Source organism: Apodemus sylvaticus, chromosome 4 (genome assembly GCF_947179515.1).
Source record: "Apodemus sylvaticus chromosome 4, mApoSyl1.1, whole genome shotgun sequence".
In the NCBI taxonomy this organism is placed as follows: domain Eukaryota; kingdom Metazoa; phylum Chordata; class Mammalia; order Rodentia; family Muridae; genus Apodemus; species Apodemus sylvaticus.
Genome location: NC_067475.1, coordinates 149,974,749 through 149,994,478, shown reverse-complemented (window position 1 = coordinate 149,994,478; position 19,730 = coordinate 149,974,749). Strand labels below are relative to the sequence as shown.

The 19,730-nt window shown below is 40.7% G+C and overlaps 1 protein-coding gene and 1 pseudogene across 1 annotated transcript in view; one reads left to right on the top strand and one right to left on the bottom strand.

Moving 5' to 3' along the window:
* Positions 1–6,621, top strand: part of Dnajc5b (DnaJ heat shock protein family (Hsp40) member C5 beta) — a 49,375-nt gene extending 42,754 nt beyond the window's left edge. Inside the window, exon 4 of the mRNA XM_052178795.1 lies at positions 6,489–6,621. Within this exon, the coding sequence (XP_052034755.1) occupies positions 6,489–6,583 (95 nt within the window). The 3' untranslated portion in view covers positions 6,584–6,621. The remainder of the gene's footprint in view (positions 1–6,488) is intronic.
* Positions 6,622–10,965: 4,344 nt separating this feature from the next.
* LOC127683745 (cytochrome c oxidase subunit 7C, mitochondrial-like) lies at positions 10,966–11,159 on the bottom strand (annotated as a pseudogene).
* Positions 11,160–19,730: the final 8,571 nt, after the last annotated feature.

The following is a 19,730-nucleotide window of genomic DNA, read 5'->3' as shown; positions in this document are numbered from 1 at the left end:
CTGGGGAAAGGACACACTATGTAGAATAGTCAACTGCTAAGCTCTGCCAATACAGAGTAAGCTAGTCCTTCATATAGTCTGTTTTATGATCCTGGACCAGAAGGCTGAAAACAGGTGCTCCAATGTTATAAGAAATTAGGGGACTGTCCAGGCGGTCTGCTGTCTCTACAACTTAAGTTTTAGAAGCTATGTGTGGTGCTGCCTATATACTCAGGTGATATTTAACTCATTCTCAGATTTCTGACAGGGTTGAAGACTAATTACAGATACATAAGCAAGCTTAATTGTTTAACATTAAAGGTACAAAGTAGAAGTAAAAACATAGTTGTTAGATGGTGTTATAGGCTAAAATGTAAACATAATTCAGTGATAGAATTATAAATCTTAAGTTAGGGGTGATGATATGGAACTTTATCTAATTGACAAATATGGTGGACTAGATGCTAATTGTATATCATACTTTGTAATTTACATGATTGTTATGGTTCTGCTCTATTTGAGTGAGAGAAGAGAAGAGGGGTTTTTTTTGTTTTGTTTTTTAATTGGACAGGAAAGGAGGGGTGTAGAGGGTGGTTCTGATGCTTTGATCTGGAATGTGTGTTTACTCACACTGAAGGTCATTGCTCCCAACTGAATTTTGATCTATTAATAAATATGCCAATATCAAGTGGCTGAGCATGGGGCAGGACACTGAGGGTTGCTCAGGTAGGACGCAGAGAGAAAATCAGAAGACTGGGGAAGAGAAGAAGGGGATACAGTAGTAGAGAAGAAAAGCCAACCAGCATTGTGAGTTTCAGGGTAAGTGGGCTCTGGCCACTTCCCTGACTGGGCCTGGGGTAGCAGGGGAAGGATTAGGAGTGCCCAGCTAATGGTTAGTCAAGGCATTTCAAGATTAACTGGTGTGTATGGTGTGTGTGTGTGTGTGTGTGTATGAGTGTGTGTATGAGTGTGTGTGTGTATGTGTGTGTGTGTGTGTGTGTGTGTATGAGTGTGTGTATGAGTGTGTGTATATGTGTTTCTATGTGCATGTTTTCTGTTCATGGATCTGAGAAAGCTCCTGGGCAGGTGTGCGCATGATACTCGATAGGAACTCAAAGCAGTAGACAAAAGTACATGCTACAAACTAGTAGCATCACAAGACTGATTTCCTTGTAAAACTGTCTTTGGCCATTTTTCTTGTGCATGCATTTCAGCTTCTCCTGCTGTTTGCTGCTGTTGTACTAATAAGAGTCTCTGAAGTTGTAAACATGATATAAGTCTCTGTTCATGTGTGGTGGTACTAAGTAGGATTTGCTAGTAGAAGGGAGAAAGTTGTTTGAGTTATTCTATTTCTTTAGACAATGTTGAAATGTTTAAATAAATTACCCAACTACCATGATTAAAAAATGAAGGGCAGACAATTCAAAATGGTGCCAGCTTTAATATTTGCTGACAGTTAGAAAAGTCACAAATGGGTTCTCCTGTCTTTTTCAAAGTGCCCTCCAAGTTTGAAACTTCCATGAATTTTAGCCCTTGAAATAATAAAACCACACCAGTGAAGCACTATGAAATATTATTTCCTCTACCCTCCCATATTCCACTGTGTGGAATTTTGAACAAAAGTCTAAACTGTAGCCAGTCATTTCTGAACATTCTGGGAACACAGATCAAAATGCAAGTGCTAAATTCAGTTTTTCCCCTTCTATGCTGAAGCCAAAAGAATAAATCCAAACAAAACTGTTTAGGTAAACACTAACAATCTCTTGTGAATTAACAGCTTTCTTTTTATGGAAAGAGGTGGAGCAGAGTATTTAAAAGAGAGAAGGTTTTATAGTGCTGACCTTGGATCTAAAATGTATGATTCAGAGTTCAGAAAAATGTTGATTGCTTAGTTGTTGTTGCCAGTCACCTGGATAGAGCCTCCATAAACTCTGGCTCCACATGGCTTTGTCTTCTGCCAAGATCTAGAGATGTGTATTACACGTGCTGCTGAGCATTCACCACATCTGCCACGCCAGGAAAAGCCAACCAAGAGAGATGGAAATTCATCCTCCCTCTCTTTGCACCCTCATTCAGTTTCCTTTTCCCTGCAAGCAACCAATGTCTAAGAACAGTGGAAGAAAACTAATCACTAGGCGGGCGGTGGCAGCGCACGCCTGTAATCCCGGTACTCTGGGAGGCAGAGGCAGGCGGATCTCTGAGTTCGAGGCCAGCCTGGTCTACAGAGTGAGTTCCAGGACAGCCAGGGCTACACAGAGAAACCCTGTCTCGAAAAGACCAAATCCAAAAAACCAAAAAATTAATTAATTAATTAATTAATTAATTAAATAAATAAAAATAAAACTAATCACTAGCAACCTGGGATGCTTCATACAAAGACATCATGGAGCATCAAGGCACCAGGCCAGGGTAGTGGTGCAGATCAGCAGCTCAGAGCTGTCCCCAGCAAGGTGGCTCCAAGTGCACCTTCACGGTGTAGCTGCCAAGATTCAGTAAGGTGTGTGTGGGAGGGGACTGAGTACATCTTTATATATCTAATATTAAAATACTATGCACAGAAACACATAGAGATACATGCAATTTGCAGGGACAATAAACCTATCAAAGAAGAAACACAGAGCCTGGGAAAGTGAACAGGAGGGGAGTGACATGGTTTTAGGCTTTTTATAGCTCTCCCAGCAAAGTCACAATTAATTCAGAAACATAGAAGAGCAAGAAGTGGAAATGGGACACATTTGAAGGGATGAGTATTGATACAAGAAATATTTGGTACAGTCTCTCTGTCAGTCCTGCAGACAAGATAGTGAATGGTGTTCCACAGGCCAGGCCAGGCAGGTGGAGTCATAGGATGGTCCTCTACAGAACAGTTTTACCACTGAGTTAGTGAAGCAGCCTCACGGAAGACAGTATTTGCAAAGAGCTTGGAACCAAGCTGTGTATTCAAGGAAACGTTCAACCTGTCAAAATGCAATATGACCAGCAGGGGCGGTACAGTGCCTTGACAGACTGCCTGAGAAGCAGTAGAGTACCAGGAACAGCTCCAAGAGAGGGAGAGGAGTCAAGGGGGAACCGCAGAGACTCGGAGGGAAGCACACGGGCACACTTTGTAGAGAGACAAACTTGGGGGTGTGGTGCTAACTGAAAGAAGCTAGGTACAAAAACCAAGACTGCTGTGTTTCCAGTCAGGGAAAACAATTCAGGACAGTTGAATTTGTGAAGGAAAAAACAGGTTGGTGGTCGCCAGGACATGGGGGATGAACAATGAGTAGCCCCATTGGATCCTGTTTTGGTCCTAGGAGATATTTGTCAAATAAAGAGAGTGAATTGTACATTTGTTTTCTGACCCCCCCCCCCCGCCACATCCCCTTTCCCCAAAGAGAAGCACAACTTTTTTTTTCATTATTGCTCTATTGTACTATTGCATCATTGTACTATTGTAGTACAGCTTGAGGTCAAGGATGGTGATTCCTCCAGAAGTTCTTTTATTGTTCAAAATTGTTTTTAGCTACCCTGTTTTTTTTTTCTTTTGGTTTCCCATATGAAGTTAAAAATTGCTCCTTCCATGTCTGTAAAGAATTGTGTTGGACTTTTGATGGGGATTGCTTTTGATAAGATGGGCATTTTTACTATATTAATCCTGCCAGTCCATGAACGTGGGAGATCTTTCCATCTTCTGAGGTCTTCTTTGATTTCTTTCTTCAAAGACTTGAAGTTCTTGTCATAGAGATCTTTCACTTGTGTGCCTAAAGTCACACCAAGATATTTTATATTATTTGTGGCTATTTGTGAATGGTGTTGTTTCTCTACCTTTTTTCTCAGTTTATTGATCCTTTGCGTAGAAGAAAGCTACTGATTTGCTTGAGTTAATGTTCTACGTGGCACCTTTGCTGAAGTTGTTTATCAGCTGTAAAAGTTCTCTGCTAGAATTTTGGGAGTCACTTATATATACTATCATATCATCTGCAAATAGTGATACCTTGAATTTTGCCTTTCTAACTTGTATCCTTTTGATCTTTTGTTGTCTAATTATTCTACCTAGCACTTCAAGTACTGAATTGAATAGATAGGGAGAGAGTGGGCAGCCTTGTCTCATCTCTAATTTGAGTGGGATTGCTTCAAATTTCTCTCCATTTAATTTGATTGATGTTGGATTGCTGGTTTGCACTTATTATGTTTAGGTATGTGCCATGAACTTCTGATCTCCCCTAGACTTTTAACTTAAAGGGGTATTGGATTTTGTCAAAGGCTTTTCAGCATTTGACTGGCCCAGCATGTGATTTTGTTTGTTTATATAGTGATTTGTTTGCATGCTGGTTAGGGCAGGCCTCCTGTGTCCCAGGTTAGATCAGGTTTCCTGGGTCCTATGTTCCTGGTTTGCAGGCCTTTTAGGAGGGGGGGGTGCTGTTGGGTCCAGGGGCAGGCATTCACTCCGCCACAGGTTTAGGTGGGTGTGCAGAATGGAAGGGCAACCATATTCCCACTTTCCATCAGTCTCACTTTGCTTCACGTTTGGATCATTCTAAAATTCCTTGTCCAAGCCACAGTTCCTATTTTGTCTGGATTTCATTTTGTGGATTTCATTTATTTATTTTCACCATTATAATATTCTTTTAAAAAGCATCTTATAATGCAGTGTTCATTCTACTGCTGATGATTGAGTAGCAGTTTGATTGCGCACAGCTGATAGGAATGTTCTTGTACTTAGATCTTGGTGCACGAATGCTAAGGGGTGTTTGTGATTGTACACAGGAATGGAATCCCATAGGCACAGGTTATTGACATCTACAATATATTAAGTAGCACCAAGCAGTTCAGAAAAGCTGAAGGGTTAATTTATATTTCTACTAAGAGTTAATGTGAGTACAGAAACACACATTCTTGCTGATTCTGGGCACTGAGTGACTGAAAAATATGTGTCAGTCTGGTGTAGGGTGTGGTATAGTGCCATGGCTCTAATTTTTATCTCTTCATTTACTTCTAAGGTTGAACACTTATATGCAAGTAGAGTGTGTACACATGTGTATACAGTGTCCGTATATGTGTACATACACATATGTGAGGGCAAAGGCTGACCTAGGTAGATGGCTCCTGAGGAATATTACCTAAGGTTATCAACTGTCTTCCACATACACTTGTCCACACAATCATGTATTCCCACATAAACAGACACCTGCACACAAATGCACAATACCACCAAAGATGAAAGCAAGCAAAAGAAGAAAGAGATATTAGTTTGTAGGGGAATTCAGTTGGTTCTTGAACCTTGTGGATTCAAACATTACTTTTCTTCTTTTTAAAACATTTCTTCCTGCAAAGCATATTATTAGACGCAGGCTAAGTCTTAGCACTCTGTTCTTATACTTTTTAATCTCTTACCATATTTTCTCGTTGTGTCTGTGTTGCATTCTGAATAATTTCTTCAAATAGGTCTTCTACTTCATGAATTCTCTTTTTAGTCTTTTAGAACTCATTAGTTTTTTTTAATGTAATTTCAGAATCTTCGATTGCTAAAATTTTATTTTCAAAATCTGTTATCTTTAATACATAATTCTTTCATACACTTGTATTTGATAAATGTAAAAATGGAAGCCTCTCTGAATCTTATTTCATCTTTTGATGTTACTCTAGAGCTTTTGCTCAGTGTAGATTGCTTCTCTGCCTCTCTTTCTGTACATGGGCAACCATATGAGTGTGCATGTATGTTTACTATGGGCTCAGGTTTGTTGCCATTTTATAGGGATCCCTTTGTGCTTGGTCAAATGTGAACTCATTCTGCTAGGTTCCTGAGAGTATACCTTGCACTGAACAACTGTATGGTTAATGATTATCTTGGTATCTCATAGAAAACATGGGTACTGAAAAGACATGGGCTGGCAATTTGTGTGCTTATTGGTTTGTCTTCAAACATTTTTAAGGAAGCTTCCTCAGTCCAGCACCAGAGCGGAGCTTCATATAGATTGAAGAGGGAGTGTGGCTGCCTTGGACACTAGTTAGGTGTTAAACTTCCCCTTAAGTTCTCCACCAAAGCAAGCCCTAGGCTTAAACTTCTGCTCCAACAAGAGCCAGCCATACAGCTATGAACTACAAAACTCTAGGACTCTCCTCCGTATATTTCATGCATGTAGTTTTCATGGGAAATGGAATCCCAGGAATGAGCAGTGTACAACCCAGGTTTAGTTATAATTCTGTAATTCACAGGAGAGATTCAGGTAATGTCTCATAAGCATGCTTGTTATTTTACCAAAACATTACTATTTGCCCCATTACCAAAGGAATGTGGTTAAAAACAGGTTTGAGGTCTGGAGAGATGGCTCAGCGGTTAAGAGCACCGACTGCTCTTCCAGAGGTCCTGAGTTCAAATCCCAGCAACCACATGGTGACTCCCAACCATCTGTAATGGGATCTGACACCCTCTTTTGGTGTGTCTGAAGATAGCTACAGTGTACTTACATATAATAAATCTTTAAAAAAAAAAGTTTTGATTATTGTTTCTCTGTTTTCCTCCCCAGATATGGGCTTTCCAGTTGTTCTCCAGCCTACAAATACAAATGAGAAAACACAGCTAATCAGAGAAGGATCTCGAAGCTACTGCACAGACTCTTGATGACGTGCCCGTGGGGGTCCTCAGCTCCTCATCTTGGTTCAACCATGTCACTGGGTGGCTGTGGGGGAGGGGCAAACATGAAATGCTGTGAACGGATTCACATTTGTATTTTATTTTTAGGTTAAGGGGAAGATGATTGCTACATAATTTTCTCAGACTTTCTCTTTGAGTAGAATCCTAATGAAAAGCATTCAGTTTGATGAATAAAGGCCTGAAGAGTTGTTTTATGCTGATTTCATGAGGTTAGATGGTGGCAGTGGACAGTCATTATGAGTCTGATCTTAAGATGAGCCAGATGTTATCCCTCATAGACTAAAGTTGTACTATTTTAGAAGAAAGGACATTTTTCTCCCTCTTAACTAAACACAATAGCCAGGCTTGCCACAAACGTCATAAGCAAAGCACTTAGAGCGGTTGAGAAGGAATTTATGTTTGCAGAGCTCTTTGTTGCTATTTAAAATGGTTACAGAAATAAGATCTAAAGGAGACATGACATTGACTGAAAAGTGACCAGTAAAAACAGGAGTGGCTGGGTTTAATGCATGCTGCTAGATTGGCTTTAAAATGACGAAAATACTCTACCTTAATTAAATCTTAGAACTGAGACAGATGATCAGCACGAACCTGACCTAGCTAGCCCCAAACAGTACACTGGCCATTTTCTTTGTAAAATGATCTGTATATAACCTGCCTGGATGAGTCAGTCAGAGAAGAGAATCACAGGAAGAATTACAGGCATCTCTAATGTCTAAAGTTCCACTGGAAAGCCCAGCACCCAATTCGATAGAACTCTTTAAGGAACAGCTCTGTGTGCTTGGCTGTATGAGTTCCAAAATCACCTCTGTATTCATGTATTTCATCCCTTTATCTCACCGTACCAAAGAAACCACACACCATTTCGAAAATGGCAGAGCAGCGAGGACGTGTTGCTTTTCCCTGAGCCTGTCTTACTTCTTTATGTAATATTTCACTTTCAAATGCTTGTTGAATTTTTGTATAATGTTGCATAAAATGCCATCTTCTTTTTCTTTGCTTCTTTTCCCCACCCCACCAAATTATAGTCAATTGCTGCTAAATATATATTGTTAAGTGAAAACCAGTGTCACATCTCTGACAGTTCTAGAGTCACTAAAACTTGGCTCAAACTGTGCAGTCACTGAGGTTTCTCCCCCCACACACTGAAGCACAGAGAGACTTGGTTTGGAAGTTAATAAACCTAGTTCTAGCCTAGGCTGTGACTGATCCTTGTGTTGCCAGCAGTAGAGACACAGAGCCACACCACACTGGCAGCCTCCTGAAGAGTTCTCTTCTGAAACCTCCAACCAAACAGAGTAGGACCTGAATTTCAGAAGACAATGAATTTCAGGAAGAACCAAATGTGAAGCTCAGACTCACTGAAAATAGAAAAGGGATCTAGGACAAGTCAGGCATACGGGCTGGGACACCTTGGGCTTCTCTAAGGGAGAGTTGCAATTAGGTTTCTTTACAATGGTTACATACAGGAGAGATTTGGTGGCTCTCCAGTTCCATCTCTAAGGCTTGCTCAGAAGCCACTCCCTCTCTTTCTCACATTGCCTAAAGTCATTACTTTGTAACAAAGTTAACAGTTGACATATATTTTTTCCAAATAGAGTCTTAGAGTTTCTATTGCTGTGAAGAGAGAGACCATGATCACTGCACCTCTTATAAATGTAAACATTGAGCTGGGGCTGGCTTACAGATTCAAAGATTCAGTGCATTATCACAGCAAGAAACATGGTGGTGTGCATGTAGACATGGTACTGGAGAAGGAACCAGGAGTTCTCCATCTGGGTCAGCTGGGGGCAGGAAGAGAGAGAGAGAGATAGAGCATCTGAAACTCCAAAGTCCATCTCCAGTCACATCCTTCCTCCAACAAGGCCACACCTACTCCAAGACACATCTCCTAATAGCTCCACTCCCTATGAGCCTTTGGCGGCCATTTTCATTTAAACCTTCACATTCCACTCCCCGGCCCCATAGGCTTGTAGCTGTGTCATAATGCAGAAATGCATTCAGTCCAACTCCAGGATTGTCCCCATAGTCTATCAGTCTGAGCCATGTTTAAAAGTCCAAAATATCTTTGCAGATTCATGGCAATCTCTAAACTGTAACTTCTGTAAAAATCAAAATGAAAAGAATAAAACGATCACATACTTCCAACACACAATTGTACACAATATACATTACTACTTCAAAGAGGAGGAAAAGGGGCATAAGAGGAAATACTAGATCAAAGCAAGACCAAATATCAGCAGGACAAACTCTAAACTCTGCAACTCTATGTCTAATGTCAAAGTGCTTTTTCAGATCTACAACTCCTTTTAGCTTTGTTGACTGAAACACTCTTCTTAATCTTGGGCTGGTTCCACTCCCTGTTAACAACTCTCCTCAGGGATCTGGTTCCACTCCCTGTTAACAACTCTCCTCAGGGATCCCATAGCTCCAGCGTTTCCAACATCTTGGTGTCTCTAAGGCAATCTAAGTTTCACCTTCAGAGCTTCATGCAATGGCCTCTGTGGGCCTCCACACAGGGACACCCCTCATACATGCCTGGCCTCAAAGGTTTTCCTTGGACACAGAGGGAGAATCGATAACCCCTTTCTTCTATCCTTGATTATAAAGCCAGATCCAAGTGACTGAAGCTGTCCAATTCTGTTGCTGGTTGGGTTTGGAACATGGCCTACTAAATCAATGACATCTTCATCAGCTTCCTGGTTTTGATGGTTTCCTTCTTTACCTAAGTTTAGCTGTCCTGGAACTTGCTTTGTAGACCAGGCTGGCCTTGAACTCAGAGATCTGCCAGTCTCTGCTTCTGATTGCTTGGATTAAAGATGTGTGCTACCGGTGCCAGCCCTAAACGTTCTTTGATTCTTTTTCAGAAGTTGTAAACTTAGCTGTGTGGGGTCTGGCTGTGAGGTCACCACTCCCTTCATTCCACTTAGCATCAGGCTGTCCTTTAATCTGTTTACACTTCCTGGGGCCACTTTTCTTCTAAAACTGTACATTTTGTATTTCTTTCTGTTCAGTTTGCACCCTTCATAATAGATCTCCATTAGTGTGGCCACTAATAACCAAGCAACATAATCAATACTAGCCTGTTAGGTGATCTCTGCTAAAGTTGTTAATCCATAACTCTTCAGTTTATCCTAAGGCAGATGTTTTGGGCAAGGGTAGAAAGCAACCACATTCTTCACCAAAATATTCCAAGAAAGTTCTCCAGGCTACATATTACTATTCTTCCATTCTGAAACCTCTTGAATCAGACCCCTACAGTTTAAATCTGCCTCATTATCATTGCCTTCAATGCTTCTACTAGAAATGGCCCATTAATCTCTGCTTAAAGCATTCAACTGCTTCCCTAATCCCAAATCCTCAAATCTAAATTCCTCCCAACAAAAACGTGATCAGACATGTTGCAGCAATACCTCAGATTCTGGCACCAACTTCTTAGTTAAGGTTTTCATTGTTGTTCAGAGACAATATGACCATGGCAACTCTTATAAAGGAAAACCTTTCATTGAGGCTGGCTTATAGGTAGAGGCTGGCTTGGTCAATTATCATCACAGCAGGAAACATGGCAGTGTGCAGGCAGACATGGTGCTGGGGAAGGCACTGAGAGTTCTATATGTGAATCAGCAGGCAACAGGGAGAGAGAGGAAGAGGTGAGGGAGAGGGACGGAGAGGGAGAGGAGAAAGAGGGAGAGAGAGGGAGGGAAGGGGGAGGGGAGGGGAGGATGGAGGGGGGAGGAAAAGGGAGAGGGGGAGGTGAGTAGGGAGAGGGGAGGGGAGAGGGGAGGGGAGGGAAGGGGGAGGGGAGGATGGAGGGGGAGGAAAGGGGAGAGGGGGAGGTGAGTAGGGAGAGGGGAGGGGAGGGGAGAGGGGAGAGGAGGGGAGGGGAGAAGGGGAGAGGAGGGGAGGGGAGGGGAGAGGAGAGGAGAGGAGGGGAGAGGAGAGAAGGGGAGAGGAGGGGAGGGGAGAGGAGAGGAGGGGAGAGGAGAGGAGAGGAGGGGAGGGGAGGGGAGAGGAGGGGAGAGATTGAGCCTGGTTTCACTATCTGAAACCTCAAAACCTACCCCCATTGACACACTTCTTCCAACAAAGCCACACCTCCTAATAGTGCCACTCCCTATGAGCCTATATTGACCATTTTCTTTCTCTCTCTCTCTTTCTTTTTCTTTCTTTCTTTCTTTCTTTCTTTCTTTCTTTCTTTCTTTCTTTCTCTTTCTTTCTTTCTTTCTTTCTTTCATGTCATTAGTTTATTTACAATTTTTCCTAGTATAAAGGTTCAATAGCTTAATACAATATTCAGATCATATATCTTAAACTTTTTTCATTCTGTTAAAAGGATGGACTAAATACCCTTATTTTTTTTTAAGTAGCCAGTGCCTTACTATAAAGAAAGGAGCTGCAAACCCAGACCAAAATACACAGTCATCATAGCCAGTAACCACCACTTGTTTTCCACTGAAAATGGCAATTTCTTCCCTGGATCATTCTCATAGTGGCTGCAACGAACCATGGAGGTGGTGAGCCTCCGGATACTCTGGCCCAACATGCAGCTGCAGGGAGTTCTTCGAGGGATGAAGACACGGAAGGTGGAAGAAATGGCTCCACCACCTCACGTTCCTTTCTTCACGACCTTGCTATCGGCCATTTTCATTCAAACTACCATCAGTAAACAAAGTTACGCAGCACATTTGTGATGGGAATCATCTAAGTCTAAATGAGGAGTATGCTAGGAGCATACCATTTGTGATGCTATTCTTGGTTGTCAACTTGATTGCATCTGGAATTAACCAAAACTCAGAAATGGAGGACATACCTGTGAGGGGTATTTGCTAAATTTGAAATAGAAAAGCCCATTTCTTATCTGGATCTTAGAAGTAGAAAGACATACATTTAATCCAGATCTTTGGATCTGGGAAAATCTACCTCTAATCGGCCACACCTCCTGCTGGACGCCTATATAAGGACATGGGAGAAGGAAGCTTGTGCAATAGGTAGAGGCTGGCTTAGAGGTAGAGGCTGGCTTAGAGGTAGAGGCTGGCTCAGAGGCTGGCTTACGGGTAGCCTGCTTACCCTCACCTTACTAGCATATCCATTCCTTCACTGGCATTAGAGCCTAGTTCTTTGAGTTTCCAGCATATGCTGAAGACCATCTGAGACATCTAGCCCATGGGGACTGAGCAACTACTGGATTCTTAGAGTTTCTGTTTGCAGCAAGTCATTGGATTAACTAGACCACAGCCTATTAAGTCATTCCAATAAATCCATATATATATCGAGAGAGAGAGAGAAAGAGAGATAATATATGATAGATAGATATAGATATATGATATAGATAGATAGATATCATACATATTTGCACATATGTGTGGGAGAACTATTAAGTCCTGTCACTCTAGAGAATGGTGATACCACTCTATATCAATTTCACCCTACATAGTATAACCTAATCACTGTCCTCAACATCCTTGATTGAGAGGTCTTTGGGAATGTATTACCTGGTTTTAAGTGAGCACACTATTGCTTTTGTTGTAAGATACCTTTTAGAGAACTTAAAGGTCTTGGTGGGACCACTTGATACCCTGACAGTCAGTGGCTTCTGAAGTATGAAGTCTCCTGCCTTCCTGAGCAGCAAAAATAGAGGAGTGTCAGGACCAGAGCCTCCTCCTTTTCCAGTCTTTTGTCCCATGTCACCACAATTCCCTGACTTTTCATCCTGTGTCACCTGAGACCAAGAGGCATGACAATACAATATAACTCCCTCCCCCTGCCCTTTCTCTGACTTCATGTCTCCTCTGACCTCTAAGTTGCTGAGGACCAGATGACACTTCTGTCATGCAGAAGTTTCTAGAACATCAATCATTCAGCAAATGTGAGCTGGTTTTACACAAACTATCTTGTGCCAAAGCAGACAAATGCAGTGTGGCTTCTTATGCATATAAACTCTCTCACCCAACAAGACCCATGAAGATACCCAGTATTAATAGCCTCAATAACCAGCAAGTGCTTGGAATGCTGTTGCCAACAAATAAATACTATGTTGTATTTGGAGGAAACAAAAGGCTAAATAGCCCAATCTGTGGGTAATTTGAGCTTGACATTTCCTTCCTGTGCTCTGGCTACAGGAAGGCCAGGCTTATTCTGGATAGCAAGTTAGGATCCTAAGGCTCATCTTCCCTTTCTCTCTCAGACATCGTTTTTTCCTTCTATGGGATTTTTAACTTCTGTTTCCAGCTTGCTTGGAAAAGGTAACAACCAGGTATTTAGAATCAAAGTCAACAGGCAGAATCAAATTCTCAAAGGGCTTCTGGCCACTCTTTTCAACCCATCTTGTTTCTGGCTATAGAAATATGAGGTAAATTCCTCTGAGTGAGGGAATGGGTTCCTAAGAATGCGCCTCAGTAATAGAAAAGTAAGGATGACGCTTACCTGAGAGAGACTGTCCAAGGAAAGTGAGTTGCTAGCTCAGCTCTTTGCAATGGTCACTCAGAGTCATGTAGCCTTCTCTCAGTGGCCTCTGCCTAATCCTGGCACCATGCTACCAGAGTGTGAGATTTCAAAGTCAATCATTCTGAAACAACCTATACCATCCCTCCTCCCTCTGCCTTTATGAGTGTGCTCACCAACTCACTCACCCACTCCCACCTTCCCGTCCTGGTGTTGCCTACACTTGGCCATTGAGCACCCTCGGGTTCAAAGGCCTCAACCCCCACTGATGTCCAACAAGGCCATCCTCTGCCACATATGAAGCTGGAGCCATGGATACCTCCATGTGTACCCTTTGGTTGGTGGTCCAGTCTCCAGGAGACCCAGGGGGCTAGCCAGTTGACAGTGTTGCTCCCCACATGGGGCTGCAAAGCCCCTCAGCTTCTTCAGTGCCTTCTCCAACTTCTCCATCGAGGAGCCTGTGCTCCGTCCAATGGTTGGCTGCCAGCATCTGCCTCTGTATTTGTAAGTCTCTGGCAGAGCATCTCAGGAGACAGCCATATCAGGCGCCTGTCAGCAAGCACTTCCCGGGATCCACAGTACAGTCCATGTTTGCTGAGTGTATGTGGGATGGATCCCCAGGTGAAGAAGTCTCTGGATGGCCTTTTCTTTAATATCTGTTCCATACTTTGTCTCCATATTTTGTCATGTGAGTATTATGCTTCCCTTTCTAAGAAGCACTGAAGAATCCACAATTTGGTCTTCCTACTTGGACTTCATATGGTCTGTGAATTTTGGGTATTCCAAAATTTTGGGATAAGATCCACTTATCAATGAGAGCATACCCTGTGTTCTTTTGTGACTGAGTTACTTCACTCAGGATGATATTTTCAAGTTCCATCCATTTGCCTAAGAATTTCATGAACTCAACATTTTTTAATAGCTGAACTGTATTCCATTGTGTAAATGTACCACATTTTCTGTATCTATTCTTCCATTGTGGGGCATCTGAATTGTTTCCAGCTTCTGGCTACTATAAATATGGTTGCTATGAACATAGTGGAACATTTGTCCTTATTACGTGTAGGAACATCTTCTGGGTATATGCCCAGGAGTGGTATAACAGGGTCCTCCAGAAGTGCCATGCCAAGTTTTCTGAGGAACTGCCAGACTGATTTCCAGAGTGGTTGTACCAGCTTGAAATCCCAACAGCAATGGAGGAGTGTTCCTCTGTCTTCAGATCCTTGCAAGCTGTCACCTGAATTTTTAATCTTTGCCATTCTGACTGGTGTGAGGTGGAATCTCAGCGTTGTTTTGATTTGTATTTCCCTGATGGCTAAGGATGTTGAACATTTCTTTAGGTGCTTCTCAGCCATTCAAGTTTCCTCAGTGGAGAATTCTCTGTTTAGCTCTGTTCCCCATTTTTTAAAAATAGGATTATTTGGTTCTCTAGAGTTTAACTTCCTGAGTTCTTTGTATATATTGGATATTACCCCTCTATCAGATGTAGGATTGGTTAAGATCTTTTCCAAATCTGTTGGTTGCCAATTTGTCCTATTGGCAGTATCCTTTGCTATACAGAAGCTTTGCAATTTTATGAGGTCCCATTTGTTAATTCTTGATCTTAGAGCATAAGCTATTATGCTCTTCCCCTGTGTCCATGTGTTCAAGGCTTTCCCCCACTTTCTCTTTTATTAAATTTTATTAAATTTTATTTATTTTATTTATAATTTTTTATAAATTTTATTAAATTCAGTGTATCAGGTTTTATGTGGAGGTCCTTGATCCACTTGGACTTGAAGTTTGTACAAGGAGATAAGAATGGATCAATTCACATTCTTCTGCATGCTGACCTCCAGTTGAACCAGCACCATTTGTTGAAAATTCTGTCTTTTTCCCACTGGATGGTTTTAACTCTTTGGTCAAAAATCAAGTGACCATAGGTGTGTGGGTTTATTTCTGGGTCTTCAATTCTATTCCATTGATCTACCTGACTGTCCCTGTACCGATAGAATACAGGTTTTTTTGTTTTTTGTTTTTTGTTTTTTTTTTAATCACCATTGCTTTGTACTATAGATTGAAGTCAGGGATAAGAAGTTCTTTTATTGTTGAGAATAGTTTTCACCATCCTGTGTTTTTTGTTATTCCAAATAAATTTGCAAGTTGTTCTTTCTAACTCTATGGAGAATTGAGTTGGAATTTTGATGGGGACTGCATTGAATCTATAGATTGCTTTTGGCAAGATGGTCATTTTTAACATATTAATTCTGCCAATCCACGAGCATAAGAGATTTTTCCATCTTCTGAGGTCTTCTTCGATTTCTTTCTTCAGAGACTTGAAGTTCTTGTGGTACAGATCTTTGGTACAGATCTTGTGGTACAGTCATACCAAGATATTTTATATTGTTTATGACTATTGTGAAGGGTGTCATTTCCCTCATTTCTTTCTCAGCCAGCTTGTCCTCTGAGTATAGTAAGGCTACTGATTTGTTTGTGTTAATTTTATATCCAACCACTTTGCTGAAGTTGTTTATCAGTTTTAGTAGTTCACTGGTAGAATTTTTGAGGTCACTTAAGTATACTAACATATCATCTGCAGATAGTTGTATTTTGATTTCTTTCTTTCAAATTTGTATCCCTTTGAACTCCTTTTGTTGTCTAATTGCTCGAGCTAGAACTTCAAGTACTATATTTTATAGATAGGGAAAGAGCTAGCAGCCTTGTCTAGTCCCTAATTTTGGTGGGATTGCTTCAAATTTCTCTCCATTTAGTTTGATGTTGGCTATTGGTTTGCTGTATAATGTTTTTACTATGTTTAGTTCTGGGCCTAGAATTGCTGATCTCATCAAAACTTTTAACATGAAGGGGATGTTGAATTTTGTCAAATGCTTTTTAGCACCTAATGAAATGATAATGTCTTTTTTTTTTTTTTTACTTGAGTTTGATTACGAAGTGGATTCCATTGATGGATTTCTGTATATTGCACCATCCCTATCTCTCTGAGATAAAGCCTACTTGAACATGGTGAATGATAGTTTTTGATGTGTTCTTGGATTTGGTTTGTGAGAATTTTATTTAGTATTTTTGCATGGGTCTTATAAGGGAAATTGGTCTAAAGTTCTCTTTCATTATTGGGTCTTTGTGCGGTTTAGGTGTCAATGTAACTGTGGTTTCACAGAATGAGTTGTGTAGTGTTTCTTCTGTTTCTGTTTTGTGGAATAGTTTGAAGAGTATTGGTATTAGGTCTTTTTTGAAGGTCTGATAGAAGTCTGCATTACACCCATCTGGTCCTGGGCTTTTTCTTTGGTTGGGAGACTATTAATGACTGCTTCTATTTCTTTAGAGGTTATGGAACTGTATATATGGTTTATCTGATCCTGATTTAACTTTGGTAGCTGGTATCTGTCTAGAAAATTGTTCATTTCACGCAGATTTTCTAGTTTGGAGGAGTATATGCTTTTGTAGTAGGATCTGATGATTTTTTTAATTTCCTCAGTTTCTGTTGTTATCTCTTTCTTTTAATTTCTGATTTTGTTAATTTGGATACTGTCTCTGTGCCCTCTGGTTAGTCTGGCTAAGGGTGTATCTATCTTGTTGATTTTCTCAAAGAACCAGCTCCTGATTTTGTTAATTAATTGTGTAGTTCTTTTTGTTTCTGCTTGGTTGATTTCAGCCCTGAGTTTGATTATTTCCTGCCTTCTACTCCTCATGGGTGTATTTATTTCTTTTTGTTCTAAAGCTTTCAGGTATGCTGTAAAGATGTTAGTGTATGTTCTCTCCAGTTTCTTTTTAAATGCACTCAGAGCTATGAGTTTTCCTCTTAGCACTGCTTTCATTGTGTCCCATAAGGTTGTGTATGTTGTCCTTTTATTTTAATTAAATTCTAAAAAGTCTTTAATTTCTTTATTACTTCCTTGACCATGGTATCTTTGAGCAGAGCACTGTTCAGCTTCCATGTGTATGTAGGCTTTCTGATTTTTTGTTGCAATAGAAGAGCAGTCTTAGTAGTGGTCTAATAGTATGCGTGGGAATATTTCAATCTTCTTGTATCTGTTGAGGCCTGTTTTATGACTGATTATATGGTCAGTTTTGGAGAATGTACCATGAGGTGCTGAAGAAAATATATTCTTTTGTTTTAGGATGAAATGTTCTATAGATATCTGTTAAATCCATTTGGTCCATAACTTTCGTTAGTTTCATTGTTTCTCTGTTTAGTTTGTTTCCATGATCTATCCACTGATGAGATAGTGGGGTGTTAAAGTCTCCCACTGTTATTGTATGAGGTTCAATGTGTACTTTGAGCTTTATGAATGTGGGTACCCTTGCATTTGGAGCATAGATGTTCAGAATTGAGTTCCTCTTGGTAGGTTTTTCCTTTAAGGAGTATGAACTATCCTTCCTTATCCTTTTTAATAACTTTTTTGATGAAAATTGGTTGTATTTGATATTAGAATGTCTACTCCAGCTTGTTTCTTGGGACCATTTGCTTGGAAAATTGTTTTCTAGCCCTTTACTCTGAGGTAGTGTCTGTCTTTGACACTGAGGTACGTTTTCTATGTGCAACAAAATTCTGGGTCCTGTTTACGTATCCAGTCTGTTAGTCTATGTATTTTTATCGGGAAATTGAGTCAATTGATGTTAAGATATATTAAGGAATAGTGATTGTTGCTTCCTGTTATTTTTGACATTATTTTTATGTTTATGTAGCTATCTTCTTTTGGATTTGTTGAGAGAAGATTACTTTCTTGCTTTTTCTAGGGTGTAGTTTCCCTCCTTGTATTGGAGTTTTCCATGTATTATTCTTTATAGGGCTGAATTTGTAGAAAGATATTGTGTAAATTTGTTTTTGTCATGGAATATCTTGGTTTCTCCATCTATGTTGAGAGTTTTGCTGGGTATAGTAGCCTGGGCTGGCATTTGTGTTTTTTAGGGTCTGTATTACATCTTCCAGGATTTTCTAGCTTTCATAGCCTCTAGTGAAAAGTTGGTGTCATTCTGATAGGTCTGCCTTTATATGTTACTTGACCTTTTTCCCTTACTGCTTTTAATATTCTTTGTTTTGTGCAATTGGTCTTTTGACTATTATGTGACAGGATTAATTTTTTTTCTAGTTCAATCTATTTGGAGTTCTGAAGGCATATATTTTGGGCATCTGTCTCTTTAGGTTATGGAAGTTTTCTTCTAGAATTTTGTTGAAGATATTCACTGGCCCTTTAATTTGGGAATCTTTGCTCTTTTCTATACCTATTATCGTTAAGTTTGGTCTTCTCATTTTGTCCTATATTTCCTGGATGTTTTGGGTTAGGAAAATGCATTTTGCATTTTCTTTGACTGTTGTCAGTGTTTTCTATGGTATCTTCTGCACTTGAGATTCTCTCTTCTATCTCTTGTATTCTGTTGATGATGCCTGCATGTACGACTCCTGATCTCTTTTCTAGGTTTTCTATCTGCAGGGTTGTCTTCCTTTGTGACTTATTTATTGTTTCTATTTCCATTTTCAGATCCTGGATGGTTTTGTTCAATTCCTTCACCTGTTTGGTTATGCTTCCCTCTAATTCTTTAAAGATTTTTTTTTTCCTTAAAGGCTTCTAGCTCTTTACCTGTGTTCCTCTGTATTTCTTTAAGGGAATTATTTATGTCCTTTTTAAAGTCCTCTATCATCAATATGAGACGTGATTTTAAATCAGAGTCCTACTTTTCTGGTGTGTTGGGACATCTAGGACTTGCTTTGGTGGGAGAACTGGGTTCTGATGATGCCAAGTAGCCTTGGTTTTTGCTGCTTATGTTCATGCCCTTGCCTCTCACCATCTGGAGTTATCTCTGGTGTTAGCTGGTCTTGCTGTCTCTGACTGTGGCTTGTTCCTCCTGCAAGCCTATGTGTCAGTACTCCTAGGAGGCCAGTTCTCTCCCAGAGGAATTTAGGTATGGAGAGTTGTGGTACAGGTTCAGCTCCAGGGTGCAGATGGAAACAGGAAGGATCCTGTCTGGGCTTTTCCTTGGTTCCTATGTCCTAATGGCTCCTGTCGGGCCCTTCTTGGGCCTGGAATTTGAGCAAAGGTGGTGGTCTTACCTGTGCTCACAGGCATGTCAATACTCCTGGGAGACCAGCTGTCTCCTGGTGGTATTTGGGCATGGAATGCTGTGGCATGGGATCAGCTCAGGGTGCAGACAGAAACCCCATCTGGTAGTTCTTTACATATGCATCTGAACCAAGAACCAAGAGAGATTTAGGGAGTCCTGGCTAGAACTCCTGAAGGACAACATTTGGAGACCCGCCTTGATGTAACAGACCAACTTGGCCTGGGTTATTCTCCTGCTCTCTGAACAGAGTACAACTTCAACATGGCTGGAGCTGCATGCTTGTTTCTTTGTCTTTCTACATTTCTCTTTTGCTTTATTTAATCCATGGTATCCAACTTCATCTCCTTTGTCCTTTTCCCTTTCTCATTTCAGCTCTTGGCCTGTCCTCCTCCCTTCCATGTCCTTCCTTCCATCTCTAACCCTTATTGTCTACTCTGTACCTACACACTTCCTAGTTGTCCTGATAAACCAAACAGTTGTGAATCAGCCCTATACATAGTGGAATATTCAACCAAGAATAACCTGAATTCAAGCATTCATTTAACCTTGTCATTCTCCTCCTCCAGGCCCCGAGTGCTTGAATTACAGGTATGCATGCACACCACAGTGCTAG